The sequence below is a fragment of the Castor canadensis genome, chromosome 10, assembly GCF_047511655.1.
Source record: "Castor canadensis chromosome 10, mCasCan1.hap1v2, whole genome shotgun sequence".
NCBI lineage: Eukaryota > Metazoa > Chordata > Mammalia > Rodentia > Castoridae > Castor > Castor canadensis.
Window position 1 is genome coordinate 144,014,544 of NC_133395.1, and position 16,028 is coordinate 144,030,571.

General features: G+C 51.4%; 1 protein-coding gene across 2 annotated transcripts in view; it reads right to left on the reverse strand.

The window, feature by feature from the left end:
- Fgd5 (FYVE, RhoGEF and PH domain containing 5) overlaps nucleotides 1-16,028 on the reverse strand; it is a 101,516-nt gene that overhangs the window by 43,673 nt on the left and 41,815 nt on the right. For both annotated transcript variants that reach the window (XM_074044482.1, XM_020175595.2), the window contains exon 3: nucleotides 12,575-12,704. In XM_074044482.1, the coding sequence (XP_073900583.1) occupies nucleotides 12,575-12,704 (130 nt within the window). The remainder of the gene's footprint in view (nucleotides 1-12,574; nucleotides 12,705-16,028) is intronic.

The following is a 16,028-nucleotide window of genomic DNA, read 5'->3' on the forward strand; positions in this document are numbered from 1 at the left end:
TACTGGGGAGGCAGAGATCAGGAGGATCATAGTTAGAGGTTAGCTGAGCAAAAAGTGAGTGAGATTTCACCTCAACCAATAGAAGCTGGGTGTGGTGCTGAGCACCTGTCATCCTGGAAAGCATAAAGAGGAGGATGGTGGTCCAGCTGGCCTGAGCATAAATGTAAGACCCCATCTCAAAAATAACCGAAGCAAACAGGACTGGAGACGTGGCTCAAGGGGTACAGCACCCATCTCATAAGCACAAGGCCCTGAGTTCAAACCCCAGCACTACTAAAAAAAAAAAAAAAGAGGAGGATCATTTTGTAGGGAAAAAGACAGAGTTTCAAGAGATCTGATGCTGCTTCTTCCTCTGTAAAATAAGGATAGGAGCCAAGAGGACCCCAACCTTCTAGGGGCCTGTGATCACCTGTCACATGAGATGATGTTGACAGCCCCTGCTTTGGATCAGGAAGACTCAAGTTCAAATTCTGGATTCTACCCTTTCCTATCTTTAAACCTTTGAGCAAGTTATTTCTCTTCTTTGAGTCTCATCTGTAGACAGAAATTATCATAATATCTACTTAATAACATCGTAGCTACCATTAATGGAACGCTTAGTACATGCAAAGTATGGCTCCATTATCTCCCTGAGCTCAGATACTATTATTCTCACTTTGCATATGAAGAAACTGAGGCACAAGTCAATCCCACCCTTTACTGGCAGAGCCAAGATTCCAGCATAGGTGGTGCAGTTCCAGCACTAAGCCCTTGGTGGGGTGCCTGGCACATCGTAAGTACAGATATCCCTCAACTTACAACAGGGTGATGTCCTGATAACCTCACTGTAAGTCAAAATACTGTAAGTCGAAAACGTCTTTGAGCTGGCCACGGTGACATGTGACTGTCGTCCCAGCACTCAGGCAGACTGAGGCAGGAGGATCAATTCAGTCCAGGAATTTGGGATCAGCCTGAACAACATAGCGAGACTTCATCTCAAAACAAAAGAAAAGAAAATGCACTGAATACCCCTGAAAACTCATTGTAAAGCTGAAAAACCCTAAGTCAAACTTTTACACCGGGGTCCATCTGCACTCCATACAAGGCACCTGTGCCCCCCGCAGGTGCAGGCTTTCCGTTGGAAACACCTGTTCTCCACCTGCACCATGAAGGCTGGCAGAGGTCTAGTCCTCTGACATGTGGGGTCAGTCCCTCTGGACTCAATTCTTACTGATTCCTGGCCCTCAGGGCAGTGGCCACAGTGCTACCGAGAGAACTAACCTGAAGTCAGGATGCCAGTCTTCACCCGGACAAGGCCCTGAGTGGCTGTGTGACCACTCCAAGTCCATCAGATGAGTGGGCTGCCTCATCTGGAAAACAGGGTGTGCAGCCCCATCCTGCGGGGACGAGATGTGATGATGGACGGGGGCGTCATGCCCTCCACAAACTTCTGAACTCCACTGCCATTGTTACAGTCTCCAAGCACTGGGGACTTACTCTGGTAGGGTCTGGTCATGGGCCATTCCGCAGGTCCCTCCTGCCATCCAGGCAGGCTCTGGGTGGGACGTGAGGAGTGGGCCCACTTCATCAAGTCTGTGATGATGGATGCATCTTCGCCAAATGGCTAAGGGGAGGCCTGGCCTCTCCGCAGAAGCTGCTTCTGGGCGGTGCCCAACTGGGCCATTTAATAGAGATGTTTGTTTAACCAGGAAATGAACTCTGAGGTTGACAGCCGTGGCCAGGGACAGACTTCTGGGAACAGGGTTCCTCCCAAGAGCATGGGGTGGGGGTGCCAGGACCTGCGCTATCACACTTCTCAGACCTCAGCTGTGGCTGTTGACATCAGGTGGCAGGCTGCCTGCCCCCTGCCCCAGGCTGTTCCCAGCAGGTGCTCAGTCCAGCGCTTCCTCCCCAGGCTCCAGTCAGAGTGGCTAGTCCAACACTTGGCTATTCTGGGACCAGGAAAGGCTGGAGGGGGCAGTCTTTCCTCCAGGGGACCTCAGGCTTAAACTGGGTCCCAGAAGAGTCAGGAGTGCTGGTCCTACCTCCATTGTCTCAGTTTTCCCAACTGTAAAACAGGAGTGCTTCTAGAACTCAGCTCCCCAAATGTGGTCTGAGACTTCTGGAGTTCAGGAAAGTCCTCCCTTTCCCAGCTATGTGTCTGCGGGAGCCTGGATATTCCTCACTAAAGTCGGCCTGGACAGTTCCACAGGGGTGAGCAGGAAAATCCAGCCATCTTCTGTTCAGCCAGACATGAAGGATATTTGCAAAAATGTAAACACTAATACCACTTTTTGGCTTTTGCTTGTTTTATTTCTCATTAAAATATGCTATTCATCTTAAGAGGTAATGGGTTTTTGCTATCTTTAAATGAATTAGAAGACAGCAGTTTAAATGAATTAGGGAAAGTTTGCTTAGGCTGACTTTCTAACATGGGAAACATTGGCAAGATATGACTCTTCGCAACACCAACCCTTTGGGCCTTCAGGCATTTCCAAGAGGGAAGAGGGGCCTGACACCATGAGAGTTCTGCTTGTCAGGCTGTCCCTACTCCCCGGCTGGCAGAGGACATTGATGGAAAAGCTCTTCCTGCCTGGTGCAGAGATACAGGGGGTGAGGAAGATGTCCATGCATTCTGATACAGGCCAGGGACATGAAGACCAGTGGAACAGAATAGAGGACCCAGATATGAAGCCACACAACTATAAGCAACTTATCTTTGACAAAGGAGCTAAAAATATACGATGGAGAAATAGCAGCCTCTTCAACAAAAAGTGCTGGGAAAACTGGTTAGCAGTCTGCAAAAAACTGAAACTAGATCCATGTATATCACCCTATACCAAGATTAACTCAAAATGGATCAAGGATCTTAATATCAGACCACAAACTCTTAAGTTGATACAAGAAAGAGCAGGAAATACTCTGGAGTTAGTAGGTATAGGTAAGAACTTTCTCAATGAAACCCCAACAGCACAGCAACTAAGAGATAGCATAGATAAATGGGACCTCATAAAGCTAAAAAGCTTCTGTTCATCAAAAGAAATGGTCTCTAAACTGAAGAGAACACCCACAGAGTGGGAGAAAATATTTGCCAACTATACATCAGACAAAGGACTGATAACCAGAATATACAGGGAACTTAAAAAACTAAATTCTCCCAAAACTAATGAACCAATAAAGAAATGGGCACGTGAACTAAACAGAACTTTCTCAAAAGAAGAAATTCAAATGGCCAGAAAGCACATGAAAAAATGCTCACCATCTCTAGCAATAAAGGAAATGCAAATTAAAACCACACTAAGATTCCACCTCACCCCTGTTAGAACAGCCATCATCAGCAACACCACCACCAACAGGTGTTGGCGAGGATGCGGGGAAAAAGGAACCCTCTTACACTGTTGGTGGGAATGTAGACTAGTACAACCACTCTGGAAAAAAATTTGGAGGCTACTTAAAAAGCTGGACATCGATCTACCATTTGATCCAGCAATACCACTCTTGGGGATATACCCAAAAGACTGTTACTCCAGAGGCACCTGCACATCCATGTTTATTGTGGCACTATTCACAATAGCCAAGTTATGGAAACAGCCAAGATGCCCCAGCACTGACGAATGGATTAAGAAAATGTGGTATCTATACACAATGGAATTTTATGCAGCCATGAAGAAGAACGAAATGTTATCATTCGCTGGTAAATGGATGGAATTGGAGAACATCATTCTGAGTGAGGTTAGCCTGGCCCAAAAGACCAAAAATCGTATGTTCTCCCTCATATGTGGACATTAGATCAAGGGCAAACACAACAAGGGAATTGGACTTTGAGCACATGATAAAAGTGAGAGCACACAGGGGAGGGGTGAGGATAGGTAAGACACCTAAAAAACTAGCTAGCATTTGTTGCCCTTAACGCAGAGAAACTAAAGCAGATACCTTAAAAGCAACTGAGGCCAATAGGAAAAGGGGAACAGGTACTAGAGAAAAGGTTAGATCAAAAAGAATTAACCTAGAAGGTAACACACACGCCCAGGAAATCAATGTGAGTCAATGCCCTGTATAGCTATCCTTATCTCAACCAGCAAAAACTCTTGTTCCTTCCTATTATTGCTTATACTCTCTCTACAACAAAATTAGAAATAAGGGCAAAATAGGTTCTGCTGGGTATTGGGGGGGGAAGAGGGAGGGGGCGGAGTGGGTGGTAAGGGAGGGGGTGAGGGCAGGGGGGAGAAATGACCAAGCCTTGCATGCACATATGAATAATAAAAGTAAAATGAAAAAAAAAAAAAAGCATGGCCCCAGGTATGTCCAAGGGCCCCAGGCTCCTCGATGTCCTGTCCTATGAAAGAGGAAGGAGCAACCCAAAGCTCCTCTTTCCTCCTCTTGCCCCACCTGCTCTGCCTTTGAAAGACCGCCTTTTTCCTGCACTTCTGCCCCAGGTTCCTGAGGCCTCAGTGTCTGGCCTGACCCCTTCCTCATTGACACCTGCTCCCATGTACCTGGGCTCAGCTGGCCACTCCAGACTATATCCCCAGCGTCACCTTCTTGAGACCTCCTTCTCAAACAACCTTGAGCACAGGGGCCTCTCCCACTGGGCCCCATCCACCCTCAAAACTGCTCTGGGCAACCCATTTCCCATCTTGGACCTAAGCTCCTTGTTGTCATCCCCCTCCACTAACTCCAGCCTGACAACCTGTCCTATCCCACGGTAGCCTCCATCTGCTGTCACCGGCAGCACTGAGTGGATCCCTTGGCCCTCACAGGGGGCTTGGCCTGAAGTTAGGACCCTTCCTCGGGCACCCCTCTACGCACAAGAATCTGACCTATACGCCACTATTTTTCTTGCCTCTGACTCATGTAGTTCCCAGTCGCCAGAATCCTCTACAAGCTCAGGTCCCATGCTGAGCCCTAGGGCACCACCCCCAGCTCCCTGTGTGCCAACCTCCTTGGTGCTCAGCCCACCTTACAACAAAACTCACATCCAGAAAGTGGGAAGGGGACTCGGGCTGTCCCATGCGTCGTCAGTAAGTGCAGGGTCTGTGGGTGAGCCTGCTGCAGTGTTCCAAGGTCATCCCTGAGAAGGGACAGCGCTCAGCAGCCAGACACATGGAGCCTCCGAATCTGGGAGCTCTGTGCCTCCAAGGTCCTCTGGGCACCACTGTCCTGGAGAGGCACTGTTGTCTACCTGAGATGCAGATCCACCAGGATTTCCAGCAAAGCCATCAGCAGCTGCTGGGAAACCCAGAGAAAAAACTGGGGCTGTCTGGCCTGATTTCCTCTGTTTGTCACCTGTGTTCCTGGTGGCCACAGAGAATGGGAAGATGATGGTGAAGGGAGGGGTAGACACCTGCCAGCACAGTGAGGGGAGAAAGAGCAACTGAAAAGAGGCCCTGATCCCCCAAGACCAAGTGGTCAACTTCCAGTTCAGGCTGAAGGGCGGGTTCCTGTGGACAGTCTGGTGGGGCTGCGGCTTTAGCCCAGCTACCGGGAAACTTGATTTTGGAAAGAATCTTCCAGTCTGGCTGCATTTCGTGATAAATCCGTAGAAGCAGCAAGCCATCAGTTCCCTCCCTGTGAGACACAGAGCTCGCACGGGTCACTGCTATTTCACATTGCTCAGCAACAGCTTCCTCACCCAGTGACAGCCCCTTTCCACCCTCCACTTCTACAAGCTAAACTGTTTTAGGTACCTCGTGTAAGTGGAATTTGTCCTTCTGTGCCTGGCTTCTTTTGTGTAGCAAAATGTGTTTCTTGTCCATTCACACTTCCAAATGGCAGGGTTTCCTTTTTTTTTATTATTGTTTTATTATTCATATGTGCATATAAGGCTTGGGTCATTTCTCCCCCCTGCCCCCAAGGGTTTCCTTTTTAAAGACTGAATAACATTCTGTTGTGTGTATATAAATACATTATTCCCCCACATTTTCTCTATCCATTCATCTAGGAGTGGGTATTTAATACCCACCGGGTCATATCAAATGTTCTTACTACAGGAGCAAAATAAGTTGTCTCTAAACACCCCTTTCTGTTCTCCCTCCCCTGAACTCCTGAGAGTGGCCAGGACTGGGATTAATGAGTAGCAGGAGGAGGCTGGCGCTCAGCTCAGCCTTCCTGCCCTCCCTATCTCGCTGCTTGAATCGGTTCAAGAAAGGTCTATGACCTTGAAAGCCAGGGAATGGCTGGTTGAACGCCCTTGTCCTGTCTGAGCTTGCCTGCTACAGGCCATCCTCCTTTCCATGTAAGTACATCCATCACTCAGGCCACACTGCCTCCTGGAAACCACCCACCCACCCTGACCCAAACCTTGAACCACTCCCTATGCACAGCTCAACTCGCTTCACACAGCTGACCCCTCCGGGGTGTGAGATAAAACATTCAGAACACTACACAAACTTATTTGTAAAGTTTAGCTTTTTCCCAGCATCCCCAGAGCTGAGGGCACTGGGGACTACAGCCCAAACTTCAGAGAGCCGACATGAGTCACTGGGGACCTTGGGGACACACAGATCCTGCCTGGCTGAGTCTGTACAGGGTCTGGGATGCTGCATTTCTAACAAGCTCCCAGTTGCCACTGATACTGCTGATCCACACACAACATGAAAGCTGCAGCTCTGCAACAGTGCAGACTGACTGCAAAGAGCAAAGAGGCCAGGAAGGAGAGCGCCAGTGTGGCTCAAAACCCAAACGACTTGGGGAAGGGGCCCATCTGAGACTGAGCAGAGAGGATGCCAGGCCACAGAACAAGCTCTTCCAGGGACAGGGGACCCTCACTATCCTCATGACCAGCCTGAAGCCTGAGGCTCTGCCCCCGCCAAGCCCTCCAAGGCCCTGACCAAGTCATGTAAGACACACAGGTGTCCTGGACACCTTCCAAACCTTGGAGTGCATCCCTCCTCCTCAGCTCATGCCCTTGTGCTGCTGTAGGCACCACAGTCTCCTTGGCAGGGACACTGGGGAGCCAGGAAGAAGTGACAGGACATTACAGATGTAGGCTGATTGCAGCTCCACCACTCTCCACGCAGAGTACTTAAGGCCAAACACACATTTCCATTTCACGAAGCTGTCACACACTGAGGTTTGAGCTCCGTGCTTAAGTGCGGGGCTGAGTGTAATGAACTCAGTTATTTACTACTCTCGTTGAAGCTATTGACCGAAAGCCATTTTATGTGCTGTGTAGCAAGGACACAACTGTGAATGGGACAAACATGTGTTTGCCTACCTGGGGCTGCTCTGGCAGGGGAAGGCAAGCAGTATACAAATAAGCAGAGAAATTAAAAATATGTAATTGCACTATGAGGAGATAAACAGGAATGCTGTGTAGCCAATTACAGGTAGACTGTGGAGGCCTCTCTGATGAGGCAGCTCTTAACTGGAGCCTGTAGCCAGCCAGGCAAAGGGCAAGAAGAGTGCTTCAGGTGGAGAAAATGTAAATGCAAAGGCCCTGGGGTGGGTTTAAAGAAAGATAAACTTGTTTTTGTAACAAGTAAGTGCAAAGGCCCAGGTATCAGTTGGATTTTATTTGGTGTGCGATTAAGATACAGCAGTAAGAATATACACAATGCCAGGGAGTCAAATGTTTCAAATCTGGTGTCCACATCCAGAATGGGAAATGCAAGAGGAGAAGAACGCTGGGGGATGGAAAGAGGACCAGCTCAGTTTGGGATGTTTGGGACTTCCTAGAAAGACCTAAGAGGGTAGATCGTAGGCATGAGTGTGGAATGAGCCAGGGCATCTGCTTCAAGGATGCCCTCTGCATGGGGCCGGGCAGCTGGCCTGGAACCAAAGCTGAATGTGAGATGGAAGTAGGGCAGGGCAGGCCTTGGGAAATGTCCAATATGGAAGAGGGGACAGAGCTGGGCAGTCCAGGAAGTGGGAAGAGAAGCAGCAGAGGCCGTAGTAGTGAAGTCAAGAGAAAGGGAGCTCCCAAGGAAAAGGAGCCCACCAGGCCTGAGGCAGGCAAGCCCGGCCCAGGGTGGATAGTGTGGAGTGGGCCTGGGCATGGACAGGGCACCTTGTGTAGAGCAAATGATAGCAGTAGGGTAGGCGGGCAGGTGGGGAGGCTTGGCGATGCGTGGGGGCTTCAGGAAGACTCCAAGGATCTCTCCAGCATCTCCTGTTCCCCCCATTTCACGTGGCTCTGGGTTTCTAGCTCACTGAGCTTGTCCCCCCATACTGCCCTTGTACTGTCTGTGACACTGTCCCTGGGTTTGCATTTTTTGTACCTCACACTGCTCAGCTGCCTGCTCAAATACTTCTTCCTGGGCTGGCGGAGTGGCTCAAATGTTAGATTGCTTGCCTAGTAAGCAGGAGGCCCTGAGTTCAAACCCCAGTACCTAATTCTTCCTCATCACAAAAGACACTGGAACCCTGTGCACTGCTGGCTGCTGTGGAAAAGTGTACGGCAGGTCTTCAAAAATGAACAACAGAATCATGGGACAACCCGGCAATCTCACGTCTGGACGTACACTCAGCTGAAAGCAGGATCTCGAGGAGCTACTTGCACACCCAGGTTCACGGCAGCATCAGTCACAATGGTCAAAGTCAGAAGCAACCCAAGGGTCATGGATGGATGAGCGGATGCACCTAACATGCCGGCCACACCATGAAACGGAAGGAAATTCTGGCCCATGTTACCCCGTGGACAAACCCTGAGTACACCGTGTGAAGCAAATTAAGCCAGTCCCAAAAGAACAAGTACTAGATGATTCTACCCACATGAGGCCCTTAGACTAGTCAAATTCACAGAGGTGAAAAGAAAGTGGGATGGCTCGGGGGAGCCGGGGGTTGGAGGGGTTGGGGAGTTGGTGTTTGGTGGGGCGGATGTCAGTTTGGGAAGACAAAGGAGTTCTGCAATGGAAGTGGGATGGATGGTGAATGAATGTGCTAAGTGCCCCTCAGCTGCACACTTACAATGGTGGAGATGGCTAATGTTACACATATTTTACCACAATTTTCAATAACTGAAAGGAAAAATCCCTTTCTCCATCCTCCCTAAAATTCCCGGCCCCCCTCCTCCCCAATCCTAGGAGCTCTACCCGTCTCCGTGTACACAACTCTTCACCACCTGGCATATGGCTTTCAGGTGTGTGGATCCTCTCCCTCTCTGGGATGTAGACTCTATCAGGTCAGACAGGTCGCTATTGTACCTGCAGTCCTTATAAGGGTGTGCACACAGCACGTGAGCTTATTAAATCCTAGTCTGACAAAGAAGAATGGGGACCGGGAGCTGCCAAGTGAAGATACAGAGGACGAGGTACAGACAGGGAGGGCAATTGTGTTCCACAGGAGATGAGGGCTGTGTTCTGGGAAGGAGAGGCACAGGCTGCAGCTTGAGGAAGTTGGTAAAGGAAGTTGGTTCCAGGCTGCCTCACCAGGGTAGTGAGCAGAGCGGATGAGCTGGTGTGCACACCTGAGTTCAGATATGTGAGGCAGGGAGGAAGCACGTGTTGATATTTAAGTCAGGCCAGAGACTGGGCTGACTGTAAGCAAGGTTCAGGTGGACCCTACAGTGTAGGGTTGAACTTGGGGCAGAGCTCAAGGTGAGGCTGCAGGTCCAAGGACAGCTGGCCTGGCAGAGGCAGCAGCCTGGGGCAGAGGAGGGCATGTGGATCTGGCTGTGCAGGAGAAAACCTGCCAGGGAGAGGATAACAATGGGAATGGTCAGTTCTAGAAGAACATGAGCCAGACTTCAGTCTGGGCTCAGGGGCACTGCTCAGGAAAATGTGGCCCCAACATGCAGCCTGTGAGGGAGGAGGCACCTGGGAGGGGCCCCCAGCTCCTGGCTGGCTCCTGGCTGGTCTCGGAGGAGCTGGTATTTAGCATGAAAAGCAGGCTCATTGTCGGGGAACACGGACGGACATGCCAGCCGGGCTCTGAAGGTCTTCTTTCACAACTAGAGCTATTTTTAAGCCCTTCTCGATTTCCCTTTTTTCCTCCCTCCCTCTTTCCTTCAACATACACCCCTTTGTGCATCTGTGGGTAGGACAGAGGGAGAGGCCAGACACATGGGACGACCAGTTGGACTCGGCCTCCTGTCCCGCTCCCAAAACCTCTTCCCTCTTGACTTGGCTGCTCCCAAGCATCCTGGCAGGGTGGTGAGGCTCACCATCACACCCCCAAATGTGCTTCCTGAGCCCCCAGGGCACCCTCGACAGGCTTCTCCTTGGAGGTGACCAGAGATGGGAGGGAGGAGAACAGGAGGAGGGGTCTTTGCCTTTCAAAGAAATGAAGTTCTCAGACCCAGGGGAGGACAAGGGAGGAGTAAGAGAGCCTTCCCCCAGCTCCCCACCCCCCAGCACTACAGTGAGGAGGAGCAGGAAGCCAGGCCCCCATTGCAGCCTGGGCTCAGTCCTTAGGGACACATATGTGGAGTGTGGCCAGGGAGTGTACTGATAGCCTTTTGGGGTGATGCAGCAGCAGACGTGGAGGTTAAGCATGAGCCCTGCTCTCCAAGACACTGACGGTCTTCTTGGAATCTACCCTAGACAAAAGATTGTTGTTGTTTGTTTTGCAGTGCTGGGAATGGAACCAGAGCCTCAAACATGCGACAGGGGCAGTCAAGCATCCTCCTACTGAGCTACCTCCCCAGCCCCCAAGAAATCCTGCACGTGTTGAGGAGGTGTGTGGACGAGCTCACCACAGTGCTGTTGGGAGAATGGGAAACACATCAGAAACACCGTAAATGGTCCTTAGCAGGATGGTCAGGGAACCCCCAGCACACTGCACAACAGAGTAACATGCAGCAGTGAAAAGAAGTGTAAATCAAGCTTGGTGTGGCAGTGCAGCCCTATAATCCAGCTACTCAGAAGGTGGAGCCAGGAGGAGCAAGAAATCAAGGCCAGCCTAGGCAAAGTTATTGAAACCTGTCTCAAAAACAAAATGAATAATAATTTTTAAAAAAGGGCTGCGGACATGGTTCTAGTGGTACAGTGGTTGCCTAGCAGGTGCCAGGCCCTGGGTTCAAACCCCAGTTCTGCAGACAAACAAAAGTATTAAAACTCTATGAGGGAACCAATGTGGGAAAATCTTTAAGGTACTATTGAAAAACCCAAGTTACCCCCCAGGTTTCTGACAGGGTGATACAATTTCTGTGAAAATAGCTCCACAGACAGTACACTCTGTTTCCTACTCAGTATGGTCGATGCAAGAGAACATACAGAGAAAGTTCTGGAAGGATGGGCACCAAACTCTATCACAGCTGGCTCTGGGAGTGCGGAGGGATGCAGGAAGAGGTCGGACCTGAAATGATCTGCCTGGTAGTGAGGAGAAGCTGCTGGACCACGCTTTGCACAGTGCAAGCCTGGAGTTAAAGGTTTCCTCACGTGGGCACACCACGCACACCTCATAAAGACAAATGGGCAGGGAGGAGGGCAGGGAGCTGGAGAGTGAACTGACCTGTGGAGAAGACCCCGGCCGCACTGTCCCTCTGCGCTCCTGGCGCTGACTCCTGGCCCCACCCACCCCAGCTGGCTGCTGCCTCTTCCATGTCCCCTGCCGTTGTCACCACTGAGCCCAACCTGACCTTGGGGGCAGCCTGCCCCCCTGCTCTGGGCCAGTGTCACCTCTTGTCCTGAAGTGCTGGCCTTGGTGTGTTTTCACGTTGTGGCAGGCATGTTCTAAGTCTCCTTAGACTTCACTCCCGTCAGTCCTCCAGAGCACCCACTCTTACTGTTATGTCAAGTTCAAAGATGGAAACCAAGGAACACAGTGCTTAAGAAGGTGCCCATATCACTCAGCCAGCAAGTGGTAAAGCTGCAGTTGAACCTCTTAGTCACTATGCCACTTGTCCCTTGCTTCCAGTTGGCCACCAATGCCCAGGGCCCTCAGGCTTCATGTCTTCACAGAGGTCCTAAACAGGCCAGACCTTCTCTTAACCCCTTCTCCCTCTCAGATTCAGAAATAAAAGCTAGTGACCGTGTCCCTACTATGTGGCCTCATTCAAACATCTCAACAGTCACTACTGATGTTCCCATTTTGGAGACAGGGGACTCAGGACCACCTGATGGGAAGTGACAGTGACTGGCCATTGATGACCCAGCTCAGGGTGGAGCTGCAGGTGGTTCTGGCTATAGCTTTCTGGATCCCACCTTGAAGGTAGGGACTAAGTCCTGACACCATCTCTTTTTGCTCCAGATTCTAGGATCCCAGGGATGCCCAGGAAGCCAAATCACCTCTACTGGACAGCATTAACACAAAGTTCTCCTCCTGTCCCCTCTGGGAGTCAACCATCCCTTCCTGGGTTTCCCACTTCACAGATGAGGAAACCAAGGTCATCAGAATCCAAGTCTGTCTCAGGGATGAAGTGATAGGGTGTCTGCCTAGCAAGGCCCTGAGTTCAAATTCAAACCAGGCAGTTCTATCCACTTCACCCACCACTCTGCTCTCCTGTCACCATGCAGGGGCCTGCTGCCAATGCTTCTTAGAGCTGCAGTCCCATTGCCCAGTGACCCAGCCTCTGGATCCAGTACAGGCTGGCTGCCTCCATCAGCTCTCTCCACATCTCATGGAGAAGGGAGGGGGCAGACCCTCTCCTGTCCCCTCTCCACCTCCACATCTCTGAACTCCACATCCCCAGCCCCTCACCTGGGGGCCACCCTACCTTGGAGGTGAGGCTGGGATCTCTCAGAGCACCATCCTCCTCCTCGGAGCTTCCCTGCTCTTCATCCGATGTGAGGTCCTCTCTGGGGGCCGCCGAGATGGAACAGACCTTGTAGGGCTCTGTGTAGGCACTAGCAGAAAAAGGGAAAGAGATTAAGCTGCTGGTCAGCAACGGTGAGGGGACCAGTGGGGTCTTATCCATGCTGTGAGCTGTTGAGAGTGCTGTGTATGTCCTGTGGTCCCCATGGACCAGAAATGAAGACGAGTCAGTCACACTCCCTGGCCCACCCTGGTCACACAGCCTCCATTCAAATGCCTCGAATATCCCCAGTTCTCTGCTACCCCTGTGCCTCTGCACATACACCCCATGACATCCCTGTATCCCTGTTAGGCCTGAGGCCAGATGCAATGCCGAGGGAAAGCCTAATCAATTTACCTAGAGGCACAAGATGCTCTATCTGACTGCTCATGGCCTGGACTGGCCCAGTCTGGCAGCAGGGCCAATCTCAGGTGACCATGTCCTCTGGGCCTGAGTAACGAGTGCAACAGTGTGATGTGCTGGACAGAGGCCAGGCTGCATGTCCCAGTCCCTAGTCCCAGTCTCGGCAACAGCTAGATCATGGTAAGACAACGCAGGTATGCGTTTCCACCTGGACCACCCGGGGACCATGACCTCACAGCAGGTGCTGTAAGGGTCACAGCTTATCCAGATGTGACAGCCTCATCACTACATGACTGGACTATTCTGCAGGAATGGCCACTAATTAAGTTACTGCCCCATGCATTCCAAATATGGAGACGACTGTCAACTTCAGCGCATAAAACACTGGTGAGCACAGCCGACGCTATCCTGCGCTCCGAGGTGGGCAATTCACACACACACTCACGCACGGACTGTGAGCCCCACAGTGGAGGCTGTGGTCTCTGCTTCCTGCTCTTAGCCTCCTTGCTTACAAGGTCTGGTGACTTCTACAGCAGAGAAGCATCCCTCTCCTCACAAACCTTCAGTGACTCGTTCCTGCCATTGATGATGTCATCTCAGACTGCTTCTCACAAAACCTTTTCTACCTACTCAAAATTAAGGCACCTAGTCAAACTACTTTTTTGAGGTGCTAGGGATGGAACCCAGGGCCTCACACCTGCTAGGCAAGTGCTCTACCACTGAGCTGCACCCCCAACTGTAAGCTCTTATAGAGTACTTATTTCTGCCCTAGGGATGCCAAGATGAAACACTGGTGGTGGACGGTGGAGAGGAGAGGGAGCATCCACTTCTTGCACGGCTGATCAGCTGCAGCCAGGCCCTCAGTGAGGCAGGGGCACTGCCCGGGCTTTGACCCTGGTACAGGGAGGACGAAGCATGCCCCAGGGGACCCCAGGGGAGGAGAAAGGAGCATGTGGAACTGAGCAGGGCTCACCCTAGCGTTCCTCCTTTAGCCACCATGGGAGCCAGAACCATGATGCCGGCCCCCAGAACCCAACAGCCCAGGCAATCAGAGGTTCTGCCAAGAACAGCAAGGGTGTCCCCACTCCACAGGGACCCCAAGGCCAGGCAGATCGAGGACAGGGTGGCCTGGGCTCCCTATGACACCAAGAGGTGGGGGATTATGGCTGTACCCTTGTGCACAGAGACACAAACTAAGCTTTGACCCAGGCTGAGCCATGACCCAATCTATTATCCAATGGGCTGCCCTTCTGCTCAGACCTCTTTCTTCTGCCTTTCAAAAATTTACCTTCTTGCCAAACGACCTACCGCCAAGGTGTAGGAAAGAAAGCACACCTCAGCACCAGGTCCCCCTTCCCCCTGCTAAGGAGCTGTTCTACTTGCTCAGTAGAGCCCAGGGTCCTTCAGGACCTGCAGGATGGCAAGTGCACCTCACAGCTTCATTCAGCCCAGGCAACCAGGGCCAATTCATAATCATCTGTATGTGTTAGGCAGGCGGCAAGAGTGGAGGGCTCTCTGTCCTAGAGAAATGGGCACATTAAACCTGTGAGAATAACCGGAGGTGGCAAGGGATGGGGAAGCTCCCTGTGCCCCTGGACTGCTCACCAAGCAGCAAGCAGGTACCAGGCCTTTCCCAGAACATGCTGACTGGTATGCAGCAGACCTGACCACCTCCTTGCCTGGCTGCTCTGTGAGCCTACCAAATTCACCTTTACATAGCTCCTGGCTCTGGTTACCTCTGTGTCACAGCCTCTGTGACAGGACCTCTATGGTCCTGGTCATCACCTGACTGGATGTCGGCTACTTTCCTGGTCCCTCTGGTTCCATCCTGGCTGCCTTCCAATCCATTCTCCACTCAGCGTTCAAAGTGCCCTTCACGAAACCCATTCTGATAGTGTGGCCCTGTTGTTTAATACTCTTCAGGGAACTTTTAGGGCTGTGGAGACTGGCCCAACAGCTCAGCCTATCTAGTGAGGCTCTGTGTGGCCTGAGGAGGGTGAGGTGGAGCCCTCGGTGGCCATTGTAAAGTCTCCCTAGCATCACACACTGCTAAGTGTCACAGAACCCAGGTGTCCTACCTCAATCCAAGCCAAGGGAGCCCCTCTGCTCCCAACATCTGCCATGATACTGGGCAGAGAGCTCACAGAAGCCAAACCCCCAAAGAGCAGAAGGGCAAGCCTGGACACACACACCCTGCCTCAGAAGTGCAATGGTCCCATCCTGGAGGCTGGCAAATTGAGGCACAGTCAGGTTCTGTCGGCACATGGATATTGGAATGGGGTCTCAGGTTGCAAGGCCAAAGGAAGGCCTCCCTTCTGCCCTCCTGTTATTACCTTGTAAGAGTCAGGAGAGTGCAGAGGCGAGGGCTCATGCTCCCATCAGACTGCCTGGGTCTGTGTTCTGGTTGCATTTGCTTCTCCATGCCTCGGTAGTGCCCAGCTCACGGGGCTGGCAGGAGGAGTCAGTGAGCCACAGCGCAAAACGTTAGTCATGTTAACGTTAAATAATGCAGAACAACTCGGAACAGCAGCCAACACTAGCTGAATGTTAGCTCCCCCTACCCCCGAGAGGGGGAGCTTCCTAAACCTGAGACCCTCCTGCAATCATCCCAGCATGGCCTTCCCTGCCTACAGCTGTTCATGACTTTCCTTTTCTTTAACTCAACCCATTTCTAACATGTGCTACCTGCTCTGTCTTCACCTTAAGTAACAAGACTGTGGAGTCCCACTGTGTATTTTAGCACTTTGAAATAAAGTACATAGTTATTCCACTGTTAATAACTTGTTTGACTAAAACGATCTTGCTCCCCACTGGAGATGCACAGAACTCAGAGAGATAAACGTGGTCACTTCAAACCCACCCACCGTCGGTCTTCCACTCAGCCTCAGCAACAGTCAGAAGCATGGCCCATGAAGACGGCTCTCTTCTAGACTCACTTCCTTCCCTGACTTCTGTTTTCTAGGAAGAGCATGGAAATGAAGTCGGGGCAAGGGTTCAGGTGTGACATTTCTGG